The 14,818-nt window shown below is 46.6% G+C and overlaps 1 protein-coding gene across 1 annotated transcript; it reads left to right on the top strand.

The window, feature by feature from the left end:
- Window positions 1-1,105: 1,105 nt before the first annotated feature.
- FCRLB (Fc receptor like B) lies at window positions 1,106-7,383 on the top strand. The gene is made up of 7 exons (XM_061119797.1): window positions 1,106-1,305; window positions 2,445-2,495; window positions 2,769-2,789; window positions 3,129-3,383; window positions 5,320-5,586; window positions 6,186-6,476; window positions 6,783-7,383. Exons 2-7 carry the CDS (start codon window positions 2,465-2,467, stop codon window positions 7,169-7,171), a joined length of 1,254 nt encoding a protein of 417 aa, XP_060975780.1. The 5' UTR covers window positions 1,106-1,305; window positions 2,445-2,464; the 3' UTR covers window positions 7,172-7,383.
- Window positions 7,384-14,818: the final 7,435 nt, after the last annotated feature.

Below are 14,818 nucleotides of genomic sequence, written 5' to 3'. Positions count from 1 at the left end.
AGACTTGGCAGAGCCAAATAAATAAAATAATACCTGTGAGGTATACGGTGTTGTGCCTGCTACATGCTCAGGGCTGTAGCACCCATTGAAAGTAAACTGTGTCCTCATCAATAGCAACAGCAGCAGCATTCCATTGTCATCACTGAAAGCATCTTATTTCTCAGAATTCTTAGCAGATAATGGTATATCTTGTCCAGAAATGATGTCGTGATAGGCTTCACAGAATTGCTCAGGTAATAAATGATCATTGCTAATTTTCTCCGCACAGTAAAGGTGTGAATAATTAGAAATTCTTCAGGAAAAAGTCCTGGATGGAGAAAAAGATCCAATTTAGGAAAGTGCAAAAGAAAGCCTGGAATGAAGAAATGCTGGGTGGGAGATACTTCAAGCCAAAATTTGAGCGCTATATGATATGAACCCTATGGGTGATTCTAGAGATTTTCAGGGAAGATTGTACACCTCATGTATTTTGAGTGTAATCAAGTTTTTTGTGGAATCTGGGGAAGAGGCTGAGATCTATATTCTGAGTGATAGGAAGCAAAAATAGAGTCAACTTGGGTAGCCTAAGGGAAGAGCTGAGGTGTGCATTACATTCTTATCATAAAGGTGGTGGCCTGGTACAGAGGTCAGACCTCGAAGGAGATTGTGGATGATGTGGGGAGGCTCACGATGGCCCCGGGTGAGGCATCAGGCATGTCAGGAGAAGCTGGGAACATTGCCTAGCCTGGGCCCTCCTAAAGCAGGCAGTTTATAGTCTCTGTTCCTGGTATCTAGTTCTCTCCTTCCCCCACTCCGGAACACCTTATCAATTGCCTCCCTGGTTTTCAGACCCATATAACTCTATCTCTCTTCTATCAAAACATGCTCTCCAAACAGGATCTGAAGTGGCCAGCTTAATTTAAAGGATCAATCACATTTCCCTAAGGGGCATCTGCATTTTTAACAAAGGCTAGCACATTAAGAGAAACTACGAGGAAATTCTCAGAGTGAAACTTTGGGCATCAGCAAGGAAACGGGGAAGAGACTGTCTTAAAGAGAATTGACAGGGTTTGATCATCTATCTCCTTCCTGCCAGAGTTCCAAAGGAAGGAGGTACCCCGGTATTAAACAGCCACAGATGAGGACCGAACACTGTCCAAGGAGACATACTATCAGGTTGGAAAGTTCATTAAGTATTTACAGGAGAATTCAGGTTCCCCACTGCTCAGGGTATGATCACACGGCTTGAAAAGCACAAGAAGTAGAGGCAAGAAGTCAGATCTGAGAAGCTTCTGAGGGGTTGATGCAGTGACTTCTCTAACACAGGTAAGGATTATTAGAACTGGGGCATGGCTGGGGACAGAGAGAAGGAAGGAAAGCCGAGTGAGTGGAGATGCTATGGAGGAGATCACTGGGATAGGTGGGAAAGAAGGGTTTTCTAATTTCTGAGGTTTAAGGTTCTAGGAGAGGAGATAGAAAGAGGAAGCACATAATCTTTTCTCCTCTTGACTGTGACACTGTAAGACAGTGACACAGAAGGTGGTTGATGAATCATGCTCTTCTGTCTACTCACCCAGGGAAGGACGTGACTTCTGGATATACAGAACCCAACGTCCATCTCACTTCACACCAGTGCCTATCACTGGGAAGTGAGCAGAATAATCCAGGGTGGATCTATTTTTTTTTTAATATTTTTATTTATTTATTTGGCTGCACTGGGTCTTTGTTGGGGCACAAGTGATCTTTAGTTGCAGCAAAATGAAGTGAAAGTGTTAGTCGCTCAGTCATGTCCAACTCCTTGTGACCCCATGGAATTCTCCAGGCAAGAATATTGGAGTGGGCAGTCATTTCCTTCTCCAGGGGATCTTCCCCATCCAGGGATCGAACCCAGGTCTACCACATTGCAGGCAGATTCTTTACCATCTAAGCCACTTAAGTTGCAGTAGGCAGGATCTAATTCCCCAAACAAGGATCGAATCCAGGCCACCTGCTTTGGGAGTATGGAGTTTTCGCCACCAGGGAAGTCCCTGTCGTGTGTGGATCTTGAGGATATGAAGATGTCTTTCTCATTTGAGGCTTATGGGACCTTCCTGGGTGGGAAGGGAGTGGGAGGGAGTGGGATGTTGCGGGGAGCCTGAAGGTGGCAGGGTCACCTGCCAGAGCCTGGGGTTCTATGCGGCTTTCTTGGGCTGCAAAGGGAACAAAGGTCTTCTCTACAGGAGCGGGGGCTGGCCTGAGATGTGAGGCAGTTTAGGCGCAGTAGGTGGGACAGTGTCTGGTACTTGGGACATCTGAGAGTTGACGCATGTCCAGCCTGTCCCCTGCTCCCTCCAGTCCACCATGTTCAGAACCTAGGAATGACTGGGAGAAGTAAGAGTGCTCCCAGGACTCAGGGGTCAGCACTGGTCACCTTGTCTCTCTGCTGCTTCTCCATCCTGTGTCACCGTGTCTCCACTGCCTTGCAGCTGCTGCTGGCAGATCCACCATGTGGGAACTAACAGTCCTGCTGCTCCTGGGTGAGTCCTCAATGAGGCAACACCGGCCTAAGAACTTTAGGTATGGGGAAGAGTGGAAGTCAGGGTGTATATGTGTGTTGGGGGGATATTCAATCCTCAATTTGTTATCTATTTTTGGAGAGGAAAAGAGGAAAGGGGCTTTCTCTGAGTTGAGGGAACTAAAGGCAGAAGAAAAACATGTCTTGGGATTTGTTGAATCTTTCCTATGGTCAAGAGAGCCCCCTTTCTTTCCTTTCATCTCCAACATTCTCCTTCTTCTTTCTTATTTTGTAGTTCCAAGCAGTGGGCAAACTGGTGAGTCTTACACATCCCTCATCCCAATTTTCTGTGACTTCTACTCCAACCATCCAAAGTGACCTGCCTGGGTACTCCCCACTTCTTAGCTGTTCCAGGGTAGTGTCTCTTCTCAATCCCTGTGACTCAGTTTGCCTGCAGGCCTAGCACTTAGATATGGGTGCTCACCAAGGGACATGTTGATAGCCCAGTGTGGTCTCTCCTCTCCCAGGGATGGACTAGTAACCTGGGTCCTGGAAACTGGCATTTTCCGATATTTCCCAACCTTAGATCACATCCTTGGGCACCTCACCTTGATTCTCTTTTTCACATTGCTGCCTCCCATACCCTCTCCCCCAGCTACTGTAGAGAAGCCCGTATTGTCTCTACACCCACCCTGGACCACAATCTTCAAGGGGGAAAAGGTAACCTTGCGGTGTGATGGGTACCACCCGCTGCTCCTGGAGCTTCGACCCATTAGCACTCTCTGGTATTTGGGCCACCTACTCCTGCCTTCTTATAAGAAGAGCATCGAGGTGCACACGCCAGGGGTGTATAGATGCCAGACACGCGGCGCACCTGTCAGTGACCCCATCCACCTCTCGGTATCTAATGGTGAGTGTTTGAACACTGGAGGGGCAGCACACATGTCCTCTGGCAAGGCTGCCCCTCCTGTGGGAGAGGATACTGGGCCACTCTCATTGGGGTAGGAAGAGAGGGGTGTATTGAGTCTGCCTGGCACCATGTAAGAGATGCAGTAAGGCTTGCATGGCCTCAAAGGTCCCTTTACCATCCTGCCACAGTGGACAGTAAATAAACATTTCTATTCATTTACTAGCTCACAAGAGAAGAGATTCTAAGGACCTGGGATACTGAATACTTTTGGGGAAAAGGGTTGGGCAGGAAGGGAAAGGGCAGAGCAAAGCAGGAAAAGTGAGGTTCCCTGGACAGGCTGCCTGCAACTGGGGGCTTACTCTTGCTTGAGCAGAGTGATGCTTCCTTGTGCCTCCCATTAGTAAAATAGGGACAATAATAGTATCCATCTGTTCGGTTATTGTGAAGATTAAAAATGAATTATGAGAGGCTGTCAAAGAAAAAAGCAGATGAACAAAGCACTTCATTCAAATTTTATTACACACACACACACACACACACGTCAATTAAGAAACTAATTTCCTGGGAAGACATAAAGACTTTCCAAACAGAATAATAGAAGTAACAGTAATTTGTTCACTAGGGCACAGGATTGGCTACTTTGTAGGGAATATTTTGTCATTTTAGCCTGGTAGGCGATATTTTGTATTCAGAATTTAAAAGGTTATCACTCAATGTTCAGATTAGCATTTACACTTCATACCCATTTGTTGCTCAGTCTCTAAGTCACATCCGACTATTTGCAACCCCATGGGACTGCAGCATGCCAGGCTTCCCTGTCCTTCACTGTCTCCCAGAGTTTGCTCAAACTCATGTCCATTGAATCAGTAGTGTTATCTAACTGTCTCATCCTCTGCCGCCTGCTTCTCCTCTTGCCCTTAATCTTTCCCAGCATCAAGGTCTTTTCCAATGAGACAGCTCTTCGAATTAGGTGGCCAAAGTATTGGAGCTTCAACTTCAGCAGCAGTCTTTCCAATGAATATTCAGAGTTGATTTCTTTTAGGATCGACTGGTTTGAGCTCCTTGGAGTCCTAGGGACTCTCAAGAGTCTTCTCCAACACAATTCAAAAGCATCAATTCTTCCGCGCTCAGCCTTCTTTATGGTCCAACTCTCATCCACACTTCATGGTTTCTTGTTTGGAAACTGACAGCAAGTACAGATAAGATACTGAATATGATAGACAGTAGTTGCTGCTTGCAGAACTGAGAGTACCATAGAGATTGTGGCTATTACTTGCATAATTTTTTCTCCATGTAAAACACCTAAAGTGGCATTTAGCAGACACTAGGGCTGTGTAAACGTTAGCTATCATGATGATCAGGTAAATAAGTGTACTGCAGAAGGTGCCTAAGGCTGTCCTTGGAGGTGGAAGGCCCTCAGGTATTTTCTGGAGGAGATAAGATCTAAGTTCAGGCCTGCAGAATAAGCAGGCCTCAACTAAAGCAGGTGAAGAGGTCTTTTTGGCCTAAAGTAAGGCTCTGGGCTTAGAGCAGTGCCAGTTGGCCCAGCAGTACAGTATGGATGGACTTAGCCTGAATTGTAAGATAGGAAAGGAAAAGGAGACAGGCGGCAGGGGAGAATCCTGAGATGGTGCAGAAAAGGTAAGCAGTGGCCAGGTCAGGAAGGCCCTGATGCCATCTTAAGGCGTTTAGACTAGATTCTGACGGACACTACTCTTTGAGGCTGGAACCAAGTCTCAGGCATCAATACCTAAGGTTGGCCTTCCCCTTCCCCTTGCCACTCACCATCTGAGGCTCCTGGGGTGTCCAGTAAGGGAGAAGGGAATTGGTGGGGGAGAAGGAGAAGTAAGACGGGAGCAGGGAGGTGGAGAAGAATGGGTCACCCCAAGGGTTGGACTTTCTCTTGGAATCAGGCTGTTTGTGCTGACTGTCGTAGACTGGCTGATCCTGCAAGTGCCCTATGCTGCCGTGTTCGAGGGCGAGCCGCTGGTCTTGCGCTGTCGCGGTTGGTACGACAAGATCGTCTACAAACTTCACTACTACCACGACGGCCAACCCGTGCGCTACTTCCACTCCAGCGCCAACTACACGGTGCCCCAGGCTCGCGCCAGCGACAGCGGGCGCTACCAGTGCTCCGGTACCATGCGCGTTCCCGTGGAAAGCGCGCCCATGTTCTCCGCCAAGGTGGCCGTGACCGTGCAAGGTGGGGGAGACGGGGCCGGGTAGGGAGATAAACCAGCTCTGGGAAATTCTGGGACGGAAACCCGGCGGGGAAAGGAAGGGGCGGAGGTTATAGTAGCTGGCAAGTTGGGGATTTCTCTGCGGGACCACGAGCACGTTCTCCTCTCCTTCTTAGTGTGAAGTCGCACTTGATCTGTAAGCCTGGGTGGGGGCAGGGGTCCCGGCTTCTTTCTCCGGGTAGGAACCCATGTAGGGGACAGCTGTCTCGCAGCCCCAGCCAGAATAACAGTGGCAGTAAATGGGATCACGGTGGGACTGGGGAGAGGGAACTGCTCCCAGGCGTCCTGAGACCCCGTCTAGGCTGGAGGACCCGAGCTGGATGTCAGTCGGGAAGTGACTCGAGGCGTCTGACCTGGTGCCGCCTCCATTCAAGCTTCCCCCTTCCCTCGTGGACTCTCCTCCCTTCACGTGTACACACAACCTCCTCCCTGGTGGGTCAGAGGCCCTCGTGGGAAACCGGAGCCGGAGAGGGGTAGTGGGACTACAAAGCTGGTCCGGTTCCCTGGACCCTTGCACCAGGCCTAAAGGGCATCCTTGACCACTGGGCCCCCGCTTCCGCAGAGCTGTTCCAGGCGCCCGTGCTGAGGGTGATGGGCCGGGTGGAGGCTCGCGGCTCGGCCTTCGGAGAAGTGGTCTTACGCTGCGAGACGCGCCTGCACCCGCAGAAGCGCGACACGCCGCTGCAGTTCGCCTTCTACAAGTACAGTCGCCCTGTGCGCCGCTACGACTGGGATGCGGAGTACACGGTCCCCGACCCAGAGGTCGAGGAGCTGGAATCGTACTGGTGCGAGGCGGCTACAACCACCCGCAGCGTCCGGAAACGCAGCCCTTGGCTGCAACTCCCGGGCCGCGGTGAGTGCCGGCCCTTCCGGAAGCCCACCCGGCGGGCAGCCCGGTCCGCCCCGCCTCCGCCCAGGCCTTCCGGAAATGCCCGTTACTCACCCCCCGCCCCCGCCCCCGTCTCCTGCCCCGCCCTCCCTCTCCACCGCCTCCCCCACCCCTGCCTCCCTCACCCCTGCAGCTCATTTCCATCCTCCTCGCCGTCCTCACTCCCCTCCCCGGCCGGGCCCATCCTTCAGTCCTTTGCCCCCTTCTCCCCGCGCCAGGCCATGGGAGAACGGTTTCAGCCGAGCGGTTCTCTGTGTGTTGTGTTCGCAGGTTCTCCCCTGGACTTGGCGTCCACCACCGCCCCGGCCCCCGGTAACCAGCCGCTTTCCTTCAGAAAGCCCCCGGTGTCCAGATCGGTCCCGTCGGTCCCCTCCGTCCCGAATGTCACCTCAGCTGGGCCGCCGTTCCCCGCGGGCGGAGCCCCCACCGCTGGGCCCCCGGCCTGTGCGCCACCGACACCCTTGCAACAAACCGCTGGCGCCCTAAAACCCGACGTGGCCCTTCTGCTTCGAGAAATGCAGCTGCTCCAAGGCCTTCTCAGCCGGGTGGTCCTGGAATTAAAGGAGACACAGGCCGTCCCAGGGCACACAGTCGAGATCCCCACTTCCAACTCGGCTGTGAGTCAGGGAACCCCTGAGACCACTACTGTGGAGAGCTGAGGGAGGGGGTGGCTACAGTCCCCTCCAGGCACATCCGCCTCCGGTCTCCCCTGCTCGCGTCACGTGGAGACCTTACTAAGCCGTGTCGGTTTCTTCCCTCTGTCTTGCTGTGGTTTATAAAGTGTGGTAGCTGACATGTCAATCTCACCAGCACATCTGAGCAGTTTGTTACCACAAGGCCTTCCCTCTCATCTCTTCCTTCGCCTCAAAGATTTCAGTAGGGAAGTAGCAATCTGCTATTTACTGCTTTGAGGTTGACTTTTGGAAGTGAATTTAGTCATCCTTGGTTTTTCATGTAAACCCACACGACGCATATTTCAGCACAGGCCGTTTTCTGGAACTTAAGGTTATTTTGGTACTAAGCGCTTTGGAACATTTAAGGGTCAGGATGTAATTATTCATCATGAATTTAATGTTAAAATTTAAAAGGTTTTCAGTTCTGTTTCTGATGAGTTTATACCTTCAAAGTCCTGTGTTGTAGTTTTAGAGACAGAAAGGGACTTGTGTGGGTCTCCCATTCCAGGTTAAGGGTGAGTGTACAGTTAGAGACAACCAGATGCACCTCCCAGGCCAGCGTAGCTAGACAGCCTCTGATAAGCTCTGGTGGCAGCAGGCAGGCCCTGCTCATTTTAGCCTAAATTAAACAAGTGCGTCAAGAAATCTCTTTGAAGAAAGTTTAAGACAAATTCTCAAAATTGCTGAATTCTAGTTTTTGCCAGTTTCTTACTTCTGTAAAAGCCATTCCAACACGAACACACAATTCAATCTTTATAAGTTCCTCGTCTGCCTATAGAACTATGAGATCTCAGCAGAGCTGGTGTGAATTATTTCCAGGAGAATTCTTTCTCATTAGGTCTATACCCTTCATCAGTTAACCTTTACTGTTAAGGCTTAGAACTGATAACAACTCCACCCTCACACCCTTCTAATCTATAGGTATTCAGTCACAATGCAATTTCCCTTTCTTTTTGAGTGATTAATCAGTATCACATTAACATCCTTCATCTTTTTCTTCTTCTTATTTTCTTCAAGTATTATCTTCACCATGTTATTACTACAAAGTCACTGAAATTATATAAGAAGAGAGGCAGGTGGGTTCACACATGTATTACAGTGCAATGTGATAAGCGCTTCTGTGAAACACTAGGAATTCAGTGGAGGAAACTGAATCTTGAAGGAGAGCAAGATTTCACCAAGTGAAGATGGGAAAATATTGAGGAGTGGGGGATGCAGGCTGCGGATGCAAAAGCAGAGACATGGAAGACCATAGTGTGTTTGTAGCGTTGCAAATAATTGAAAGTGGCTGGAGAACTATACGTGTTTATGTGTGTGTGTATGGCAGGGTGGGGTATATTTTAGGCAGAAGATGGCAGGAGATGAACATGGGGAAGTAGAAAGGGGTCAGAACATGAAACTCTTGTTAAGAGGTTCTTAAACCTGTTGGAAAATTGGGATGGATATGCAGAAGCATTCTTTATCAAGGGTATAAATAAACCTTACTGGAGGAAAAGCTAATTTAAAATTACAAAAGAGCAATCAAATAAACTGATCTCAATGGACACTTGCTCATAGTCTTGAGAAGGTATGTTCAGGCACTATAATCCAGTATTGGGGTTCTGGTCTTTGTGCCTCTGCTTTCCAGCTTTCTGTGCAGGCTTAGCTCACTTCCTAGAATCTTTTCTTGGCAAGCCTTCCCTGGCTAACCCGACTCCACTTCAGTGGCCTCCATTGTGACTTTGTTCCCCTGATGTTTCTGCTGTCTCTTTATCCAGATAGAGAATGACTAGCATTAGTGTCATGACTAGCATTGATTACCTAATCAAAGAATCTTGTCATTAAAAAAAAGATCAGTTGGTATGTGTAACTGATTCACTTTGCTGCACAACAGAAGCTAACACAACATTGTAAAGCAATTATACTTCAATAATAAGTAATTTTTAAACATCAGTTGATCATTTTTTAAGGGAGTGAAAGAGTGAAATAGCCATTCAAAAGAGAGTTTTGTCTCTTCAGTATCTCCTCTTTCACAGTTAGCAGCCTTCCTGCCACGATATCTTCCTTCCTGCCACCTACCTCCATTTAGGGCCAGGGATATGGGGGATGGGGAAGAATAAGAACTTATGGGTTAGAATGAAAATCATTCATGACGCAACTTCTCTATTTATGTTGTGTGGCGAGGGAAGGAGTAACTTTTATGCCCTTTAGTCTCCATGTCTTTAAGCCCCCTGGGGCTCATTGATCTTCCCCTACAGGACCTATTAATGATCTCCCAGGAAGACCTGCACTAAGGAAATACTGAGAAATGTCAGACAGACAGCTTACTGGCCATGCTCCTCTGGGGGCCTCCGCGAGTCCTCATCCAGCTTCATCAGGTTCCAACATGCTTTTAGGGAAACAGAAGACTGGCTAGCCCAGGCTACCCAAGGACAATCTCAAGTTCCTTCTCAAGCAGCAAGGGTAGCAACAGAATGCGAGAGAAACCTGGGGAGGAAGCCACTACTCTCAGGTTCTCTGATCACTTCTATGTTTCAGTCCCAGGCCTTGACCCTAAAGCTGTGAGTGTCCATACCAGATATCAGACAAGGAACCCAAAAGTCCTCCATCAGAGAGCAGAAAGGGTCCTGGCAAGTTTCCTTTGGATCTCAGCCTCCCTCTCTCATACTGTCCTCCCTGAGTCTAAATTTCTCATCTGGACTTGACTGTGGAAGGAAGGAACTCAACTCTGGGTCCCACACTTAATGAGTTTTTCCCTAAGAGAGTGAATTAAATCCTCTAGGTTAAAGTCCGAACTCCCTGTCATGACAGATAGAGCAGTCACACTGACCACTTGCTCTCTCCCCATGGAGCCTCTTTCATGCCTCTGTGCCTTTGCATATACTTTTGTACCAACTCTGTTTGTAGGGCATGGGCTGCACAGGCCTTCTGAGTTCAAGCTTTCTCATCTGGAAAAAGAGGGAAATAAGAGTACCCTTAGGGAGAGAAAGACAAACAGATTTTTTTCATTACTAAAAATTTTAAGTCAGGGGATGCTAAGGTGCTTAGAAGCACAGAGGAGGAGTACTAAGCTCAGCATGGAGGCTCACAAGTCACTTTCCAAAGAGATGACATCTGCCAGACCCTATTAATGAACTATTAGGTTATTTCCAAACTTTTGCTGTTTTAAATTATGCTGCAATTAAGATTCTCACACTTAGGTCTTTAGACACATATTTGAATATATCTGTAGGGCAAACTCCTAGCCTTAAGTAGAATTGCTAAATCAAAGAAAATGAGTCTTGTTAAATTTTAATAGATATTGTCAAATTATGTCAGAGAGAGCTTGTTTCTCTTACCCTGGTCAGGAAAGCACATCACTGTAGTTATATATTTCTTTTAAAAAATTAATTAATATATTTTGGTTGCACTGAGCCTTCATTACTTCGCGAGGGCTTTCTCTAGTTGCAGCAAGTGGGGGTGGCTACTCTTTAGTTGGGCACCGGCTTCTTGTTGCAGTGGCTTCTCTTGTTGCAGAGTGTAGGCTCTAGTTGCACGGGCTTCAGTAGTTGCAGCTCGTAGGCTCTAGAGGTCGGGCTCTGTAGTGTGGCTCAAAGGCTGAGTTGCTCTACAGAGCCTGTGGAATCTCATCAGACCAAAGATCAAACCCGTGTCCCTTGCATTGTCAGGTGGATTCTTATTTATTGTACCACCAGGGAAGTCCTATATTTTTTAATGAACCCAGAGAAACTCTTGACCCTTTGTCTACTGTTGACTTCCCCCAGTTGAATCCTGGTAACATTACTAACCTTGTGTTGTGCAACAGCTCAGCACTGCAATCCTTTCAGAGTCAATGTCCCTGTTTGTAGTTCTAACCCATTCATCGTCTGAATTCTTGTTAGCAGGTCTGCAGTTAACTAAGAGAATGTACTCTTGACTATATTTCCTTATTAAATGTGGACTTTCTGCCAAGTAGAGCTCTTATTCCAAGCCAGATCATCCTAGTTCTCCACCCGGTTCCCAAGGTGTACTGCAGTTTGCCTGTATTAGTTTAGTTTATTCCCCAGTCACTATATCTGCACTACACTTTCGAAGCTAATTAGTTTCAATGCTTGACATTCTAATTATAATAAGAGGCCTCATATAACTGTACATCCCTGATTCAGCTAACATCTGAGACTAAAGAACTGGTACTAAAGGCTCAAGAACTAAATTATTTTTCAGTTCAAAGGAGCTGATGTGGGAGATGACCACTATCCCATTTCTTTACAGTAAATATGCTCTTAATGTAGAATGTTAAGTTGTAGTAGCCAAGCTAATTAACTCTGGACCTAGAGGTGGCAGAGTATGGAGGTTAAGAACCCTGGCCAAGCAGTTAGTAGAGTTGGGTTCAAACATCACTCTTACTACTTACCATCTGGGTCACAAAGAGTAAGACACAACTTAGCGACAACAGCAAGATTTGGGCAAGATATTTTATCTCTGAAGTTGCATTTCCTCATCTGCAAAGCATAATAATAATAGTATCTTCCTTACAGAATTGCTAGAAGGATTCAATGAGGTTATGCAAGTAGCATACTTGATAGAAGCAGTAAGTGGTTATTATGACTGTAATTCACAGCATCTAAAATGACATTAGACTATAGGATGCACCATTGAACAGAACATTAAGGAAGGAAATTGTGGCCAAATAGCCACACAATGTCTTTTAGGCTTAATTAGAAATAGAAAATGTTAAAATCATAATTACTCTTGAAAGTGAAAGTGTCAGTTGCCAATCGTGTCTGACTCTTTCCTACCCAGTGGACTATAGCCTGCCAGGGTCCTTTGTCCATGGAACTCTCCAGGCAAAAATACTGGAGTAGGTAGCCATTCCTTTCTCCAGGGGATCTTCCCAACCCAGGGATTAAACCCAGGTCTCCTGTGTTGCAGGCAGACTCTTTATCATCTGAGCTACTAGGGAAGCCCTATAATCACTCTTAAGTATGCATAAAAAGGACAACATAAGGGAAATATATAAATTGGGTGAGGTATTCCTAAGACTATTCACTTTCAGAGTTTGACTTCTCTAAATCACTTTTCCCACTCATATTTATCAAAGATTTTTTCCCATTCTTGTAACATGAAGAGCATTAGTGATGCAGCATTTCTTAAAAGAAGCCATAACAAGAGTAACAGTCATCATTGCCAGACTTGTAAGCTGGTTTTGCAATCATCTGGAGTTAACTTACTTTTGACTTCAGCTCTGGGAGGCCTGGTTTTGAGCCCTGGGGTGGGAAGATCTCCTGGAGAAGGGAACGGCTATCCACTCTAGTATTCTTGCCTGGAAAATTCCATGGACAGAGGAGCCTGGTGGGCTACAGTCCATGGGGTCACAGAGAGTCAGACATGACTGAGTGACTAACACTTTCAGGAGTGTTGCTAAACATGTCTGATACACCACCCATTCCACTTCTCACAACCTATGAACGTTTCACTGTCATCTCAGGAAATTTCTCCCAAGATGCTCATACCCATTCTTAAATTTTGATACCAGTACTTTCATGTTCGTGTTTATTTAAGCAATGAAAACTATGACATGATGACAATTATTAGATGCATTGTAGTTTCAGAGACATTAAAAGTAGTTTGAACAAAATTATCTCTTAGAATTAATGAAATACAAAGTGTATCCTAAAAGCAAATTTCAATATATCTAGAAAAAAGGTTACACATGACCCTACGTGTAGCCTGAGACTAAAGATGGACTTTTTTTCAGTTGAAGTGGAAGTCCTAAAAAATCTGAAAGGAATTTAAAGCTGTTTAGTTCAACCAAGAAACCACTTATTAAGATTCTAAACTTCTGCCATGTGGCCACATTTGACTTTCTGTGAGTATGCAGTCCTCATTGCCTCCCAAGGACAATTCACTTTATATTAGGATGTGTCAGCATGCTCAGTTGTATCTGACTCTTTGGACCTCATGGGCAATAGCCCGCCAGGCTCCTCTGTCATGGGATTTTCCAGGTGAGAATACTGGAGAGGGTTGCCATTTCCTACTCCCAGGATCTTCCTAACCCAGGGATCAAACCTACATCTCCTGTGTCTCCTGCATTGGCAAGTGGGTTCTTGACCATTGTGCTGTCTGGGATAGCCCTGGCAATTAGAAAGTTCTTCCTGTTGGGTAATGAGCAAAATGATTTTGTTATAGCTTCTACTCATGGTGCCTTCTAGAGTTACACACAACAGATCTAATTCCTCATCCTCTTGTTAGGCCTTTAGATGTTTAAAGACACTGCTTAAATCATGCTTAGTTTTCTTAAAGATAGACTGTTTCAGTGTTTTCAACTGTTCTTAATTTTGAGTTCCCTTCCCCATCCTGGCTTTTCTGGGCACATCTCTGTATTTGATTTAAAATGTGAGACCCATAACCAACTGGGTGTGTCCAGGGAGAAAAAGGTAGGAAGGCAGAATTTTATTTTTATTTTTTACATTTAAGTAATTGCACTTGTGACAGGATGACAAAAGTGATATTTAATGATGCAATAGACATGGAATTCTGAAGCCAGATCATCATACACAGAATTTACAAAGGAAATGACTAAAGATTTGTTCTCTGACTTTTGGACTCTGTAATCACATGAAGAAGATCAAAAAGGGGTTAGAGTATGGAGGGGAGAGAGAGTCTGTGAAGAGATTTCTTTGACATAGGAAGAGTTTCCATCATAATTTTTACTCATAGTGGGGAGTCTAGGGAAGCTTATCCTCTCCTCCTCAAGCCTAATGAGGGCAGTCCCATGGCCTCACCCAGAGAGGTCTGAAATGTGTTCCTCACAGTTGGGAGACACAGGGAACTGGGCCTGACTCACTCATGAGAAAGCTAAGGTGAGTTGTGGCCATAGGATGGAAAAGTCTATGTTGGGATTCTATACTACAGAATTTGCTGGGGCAAAGCTAAGTATGTACATATTTCCATGGTCCATGAAAGACAGAGAGCTGCCATGGGGTTGTCCTGTGTGTGTGTGTGCTAAGTCGCTTCAGTCAGACATGACTCTTTGCGACCCTGTGGACCATGGCCCACCAGTGTCCTCTCTCCATGGGATTCTCCAGGAAAGAATACTGGAGTGGGAGAGTGGGTTGCTGTGCCCTCCTCCAGGGGCTCTTCCTAACCCAGGGATGGAACCCACATCTCATACATCTCTTGCATTGGCAGGCAGGTTCTTTACCACTAGTGCCAACTGGGTCTTGGTTCCTGTATAATAAGGCCACCAGAAGGGGTTGAAAAAAATACCAAAAAGCTGGAGGTGAGTCTGAATTCCTAGAGATTGAGGAAAGAGGTGCAAGTGAACACCTGGAAAAAAATACACCTGTCTTGAATATCAGAGGGGATCAGTCCCCCAAAATGAACACCTCCAAAAAGTCCACAAAATGTGTTCATGGGAGAACAAATTGGCCATAGTCACCTCCAAACTCAGAGAGGAGGAAGCTGCTCATCCAAAGAGTTTTCTACTTCCTTACCTATCCTCCCTGCCTTCCCTATTATCCTCTTCTTTGGCCTGGGGGAGGTGAAAAGGAAACAAACACTGAGGAGATGAGGAGGAGATGCAGAAAGAGGGACAGAGAAAAACCAATCAAGCTCCTTCAAGCTCCTTTCCCAAGTCAGGACCTAAACCTAATATGTATGAAGACAAAGAGT

Source organism: Dama dama, chromosome 20 (genome assembly GCF_033118175.1).
Source record: "Dama dama isolate Ldn47 chromosome 20, ASM3311817v1, whole genome shotgun sequence".
Classification (NCBI taxonomy): Eukaryota; Metazoa; Chordata; class Mammalia; order Artiodactyla; family Cervidae; genus Dama; species Dama dama.
This window is presented reverse-complemented; position numbering and strand designations above follow the sequence as displayed.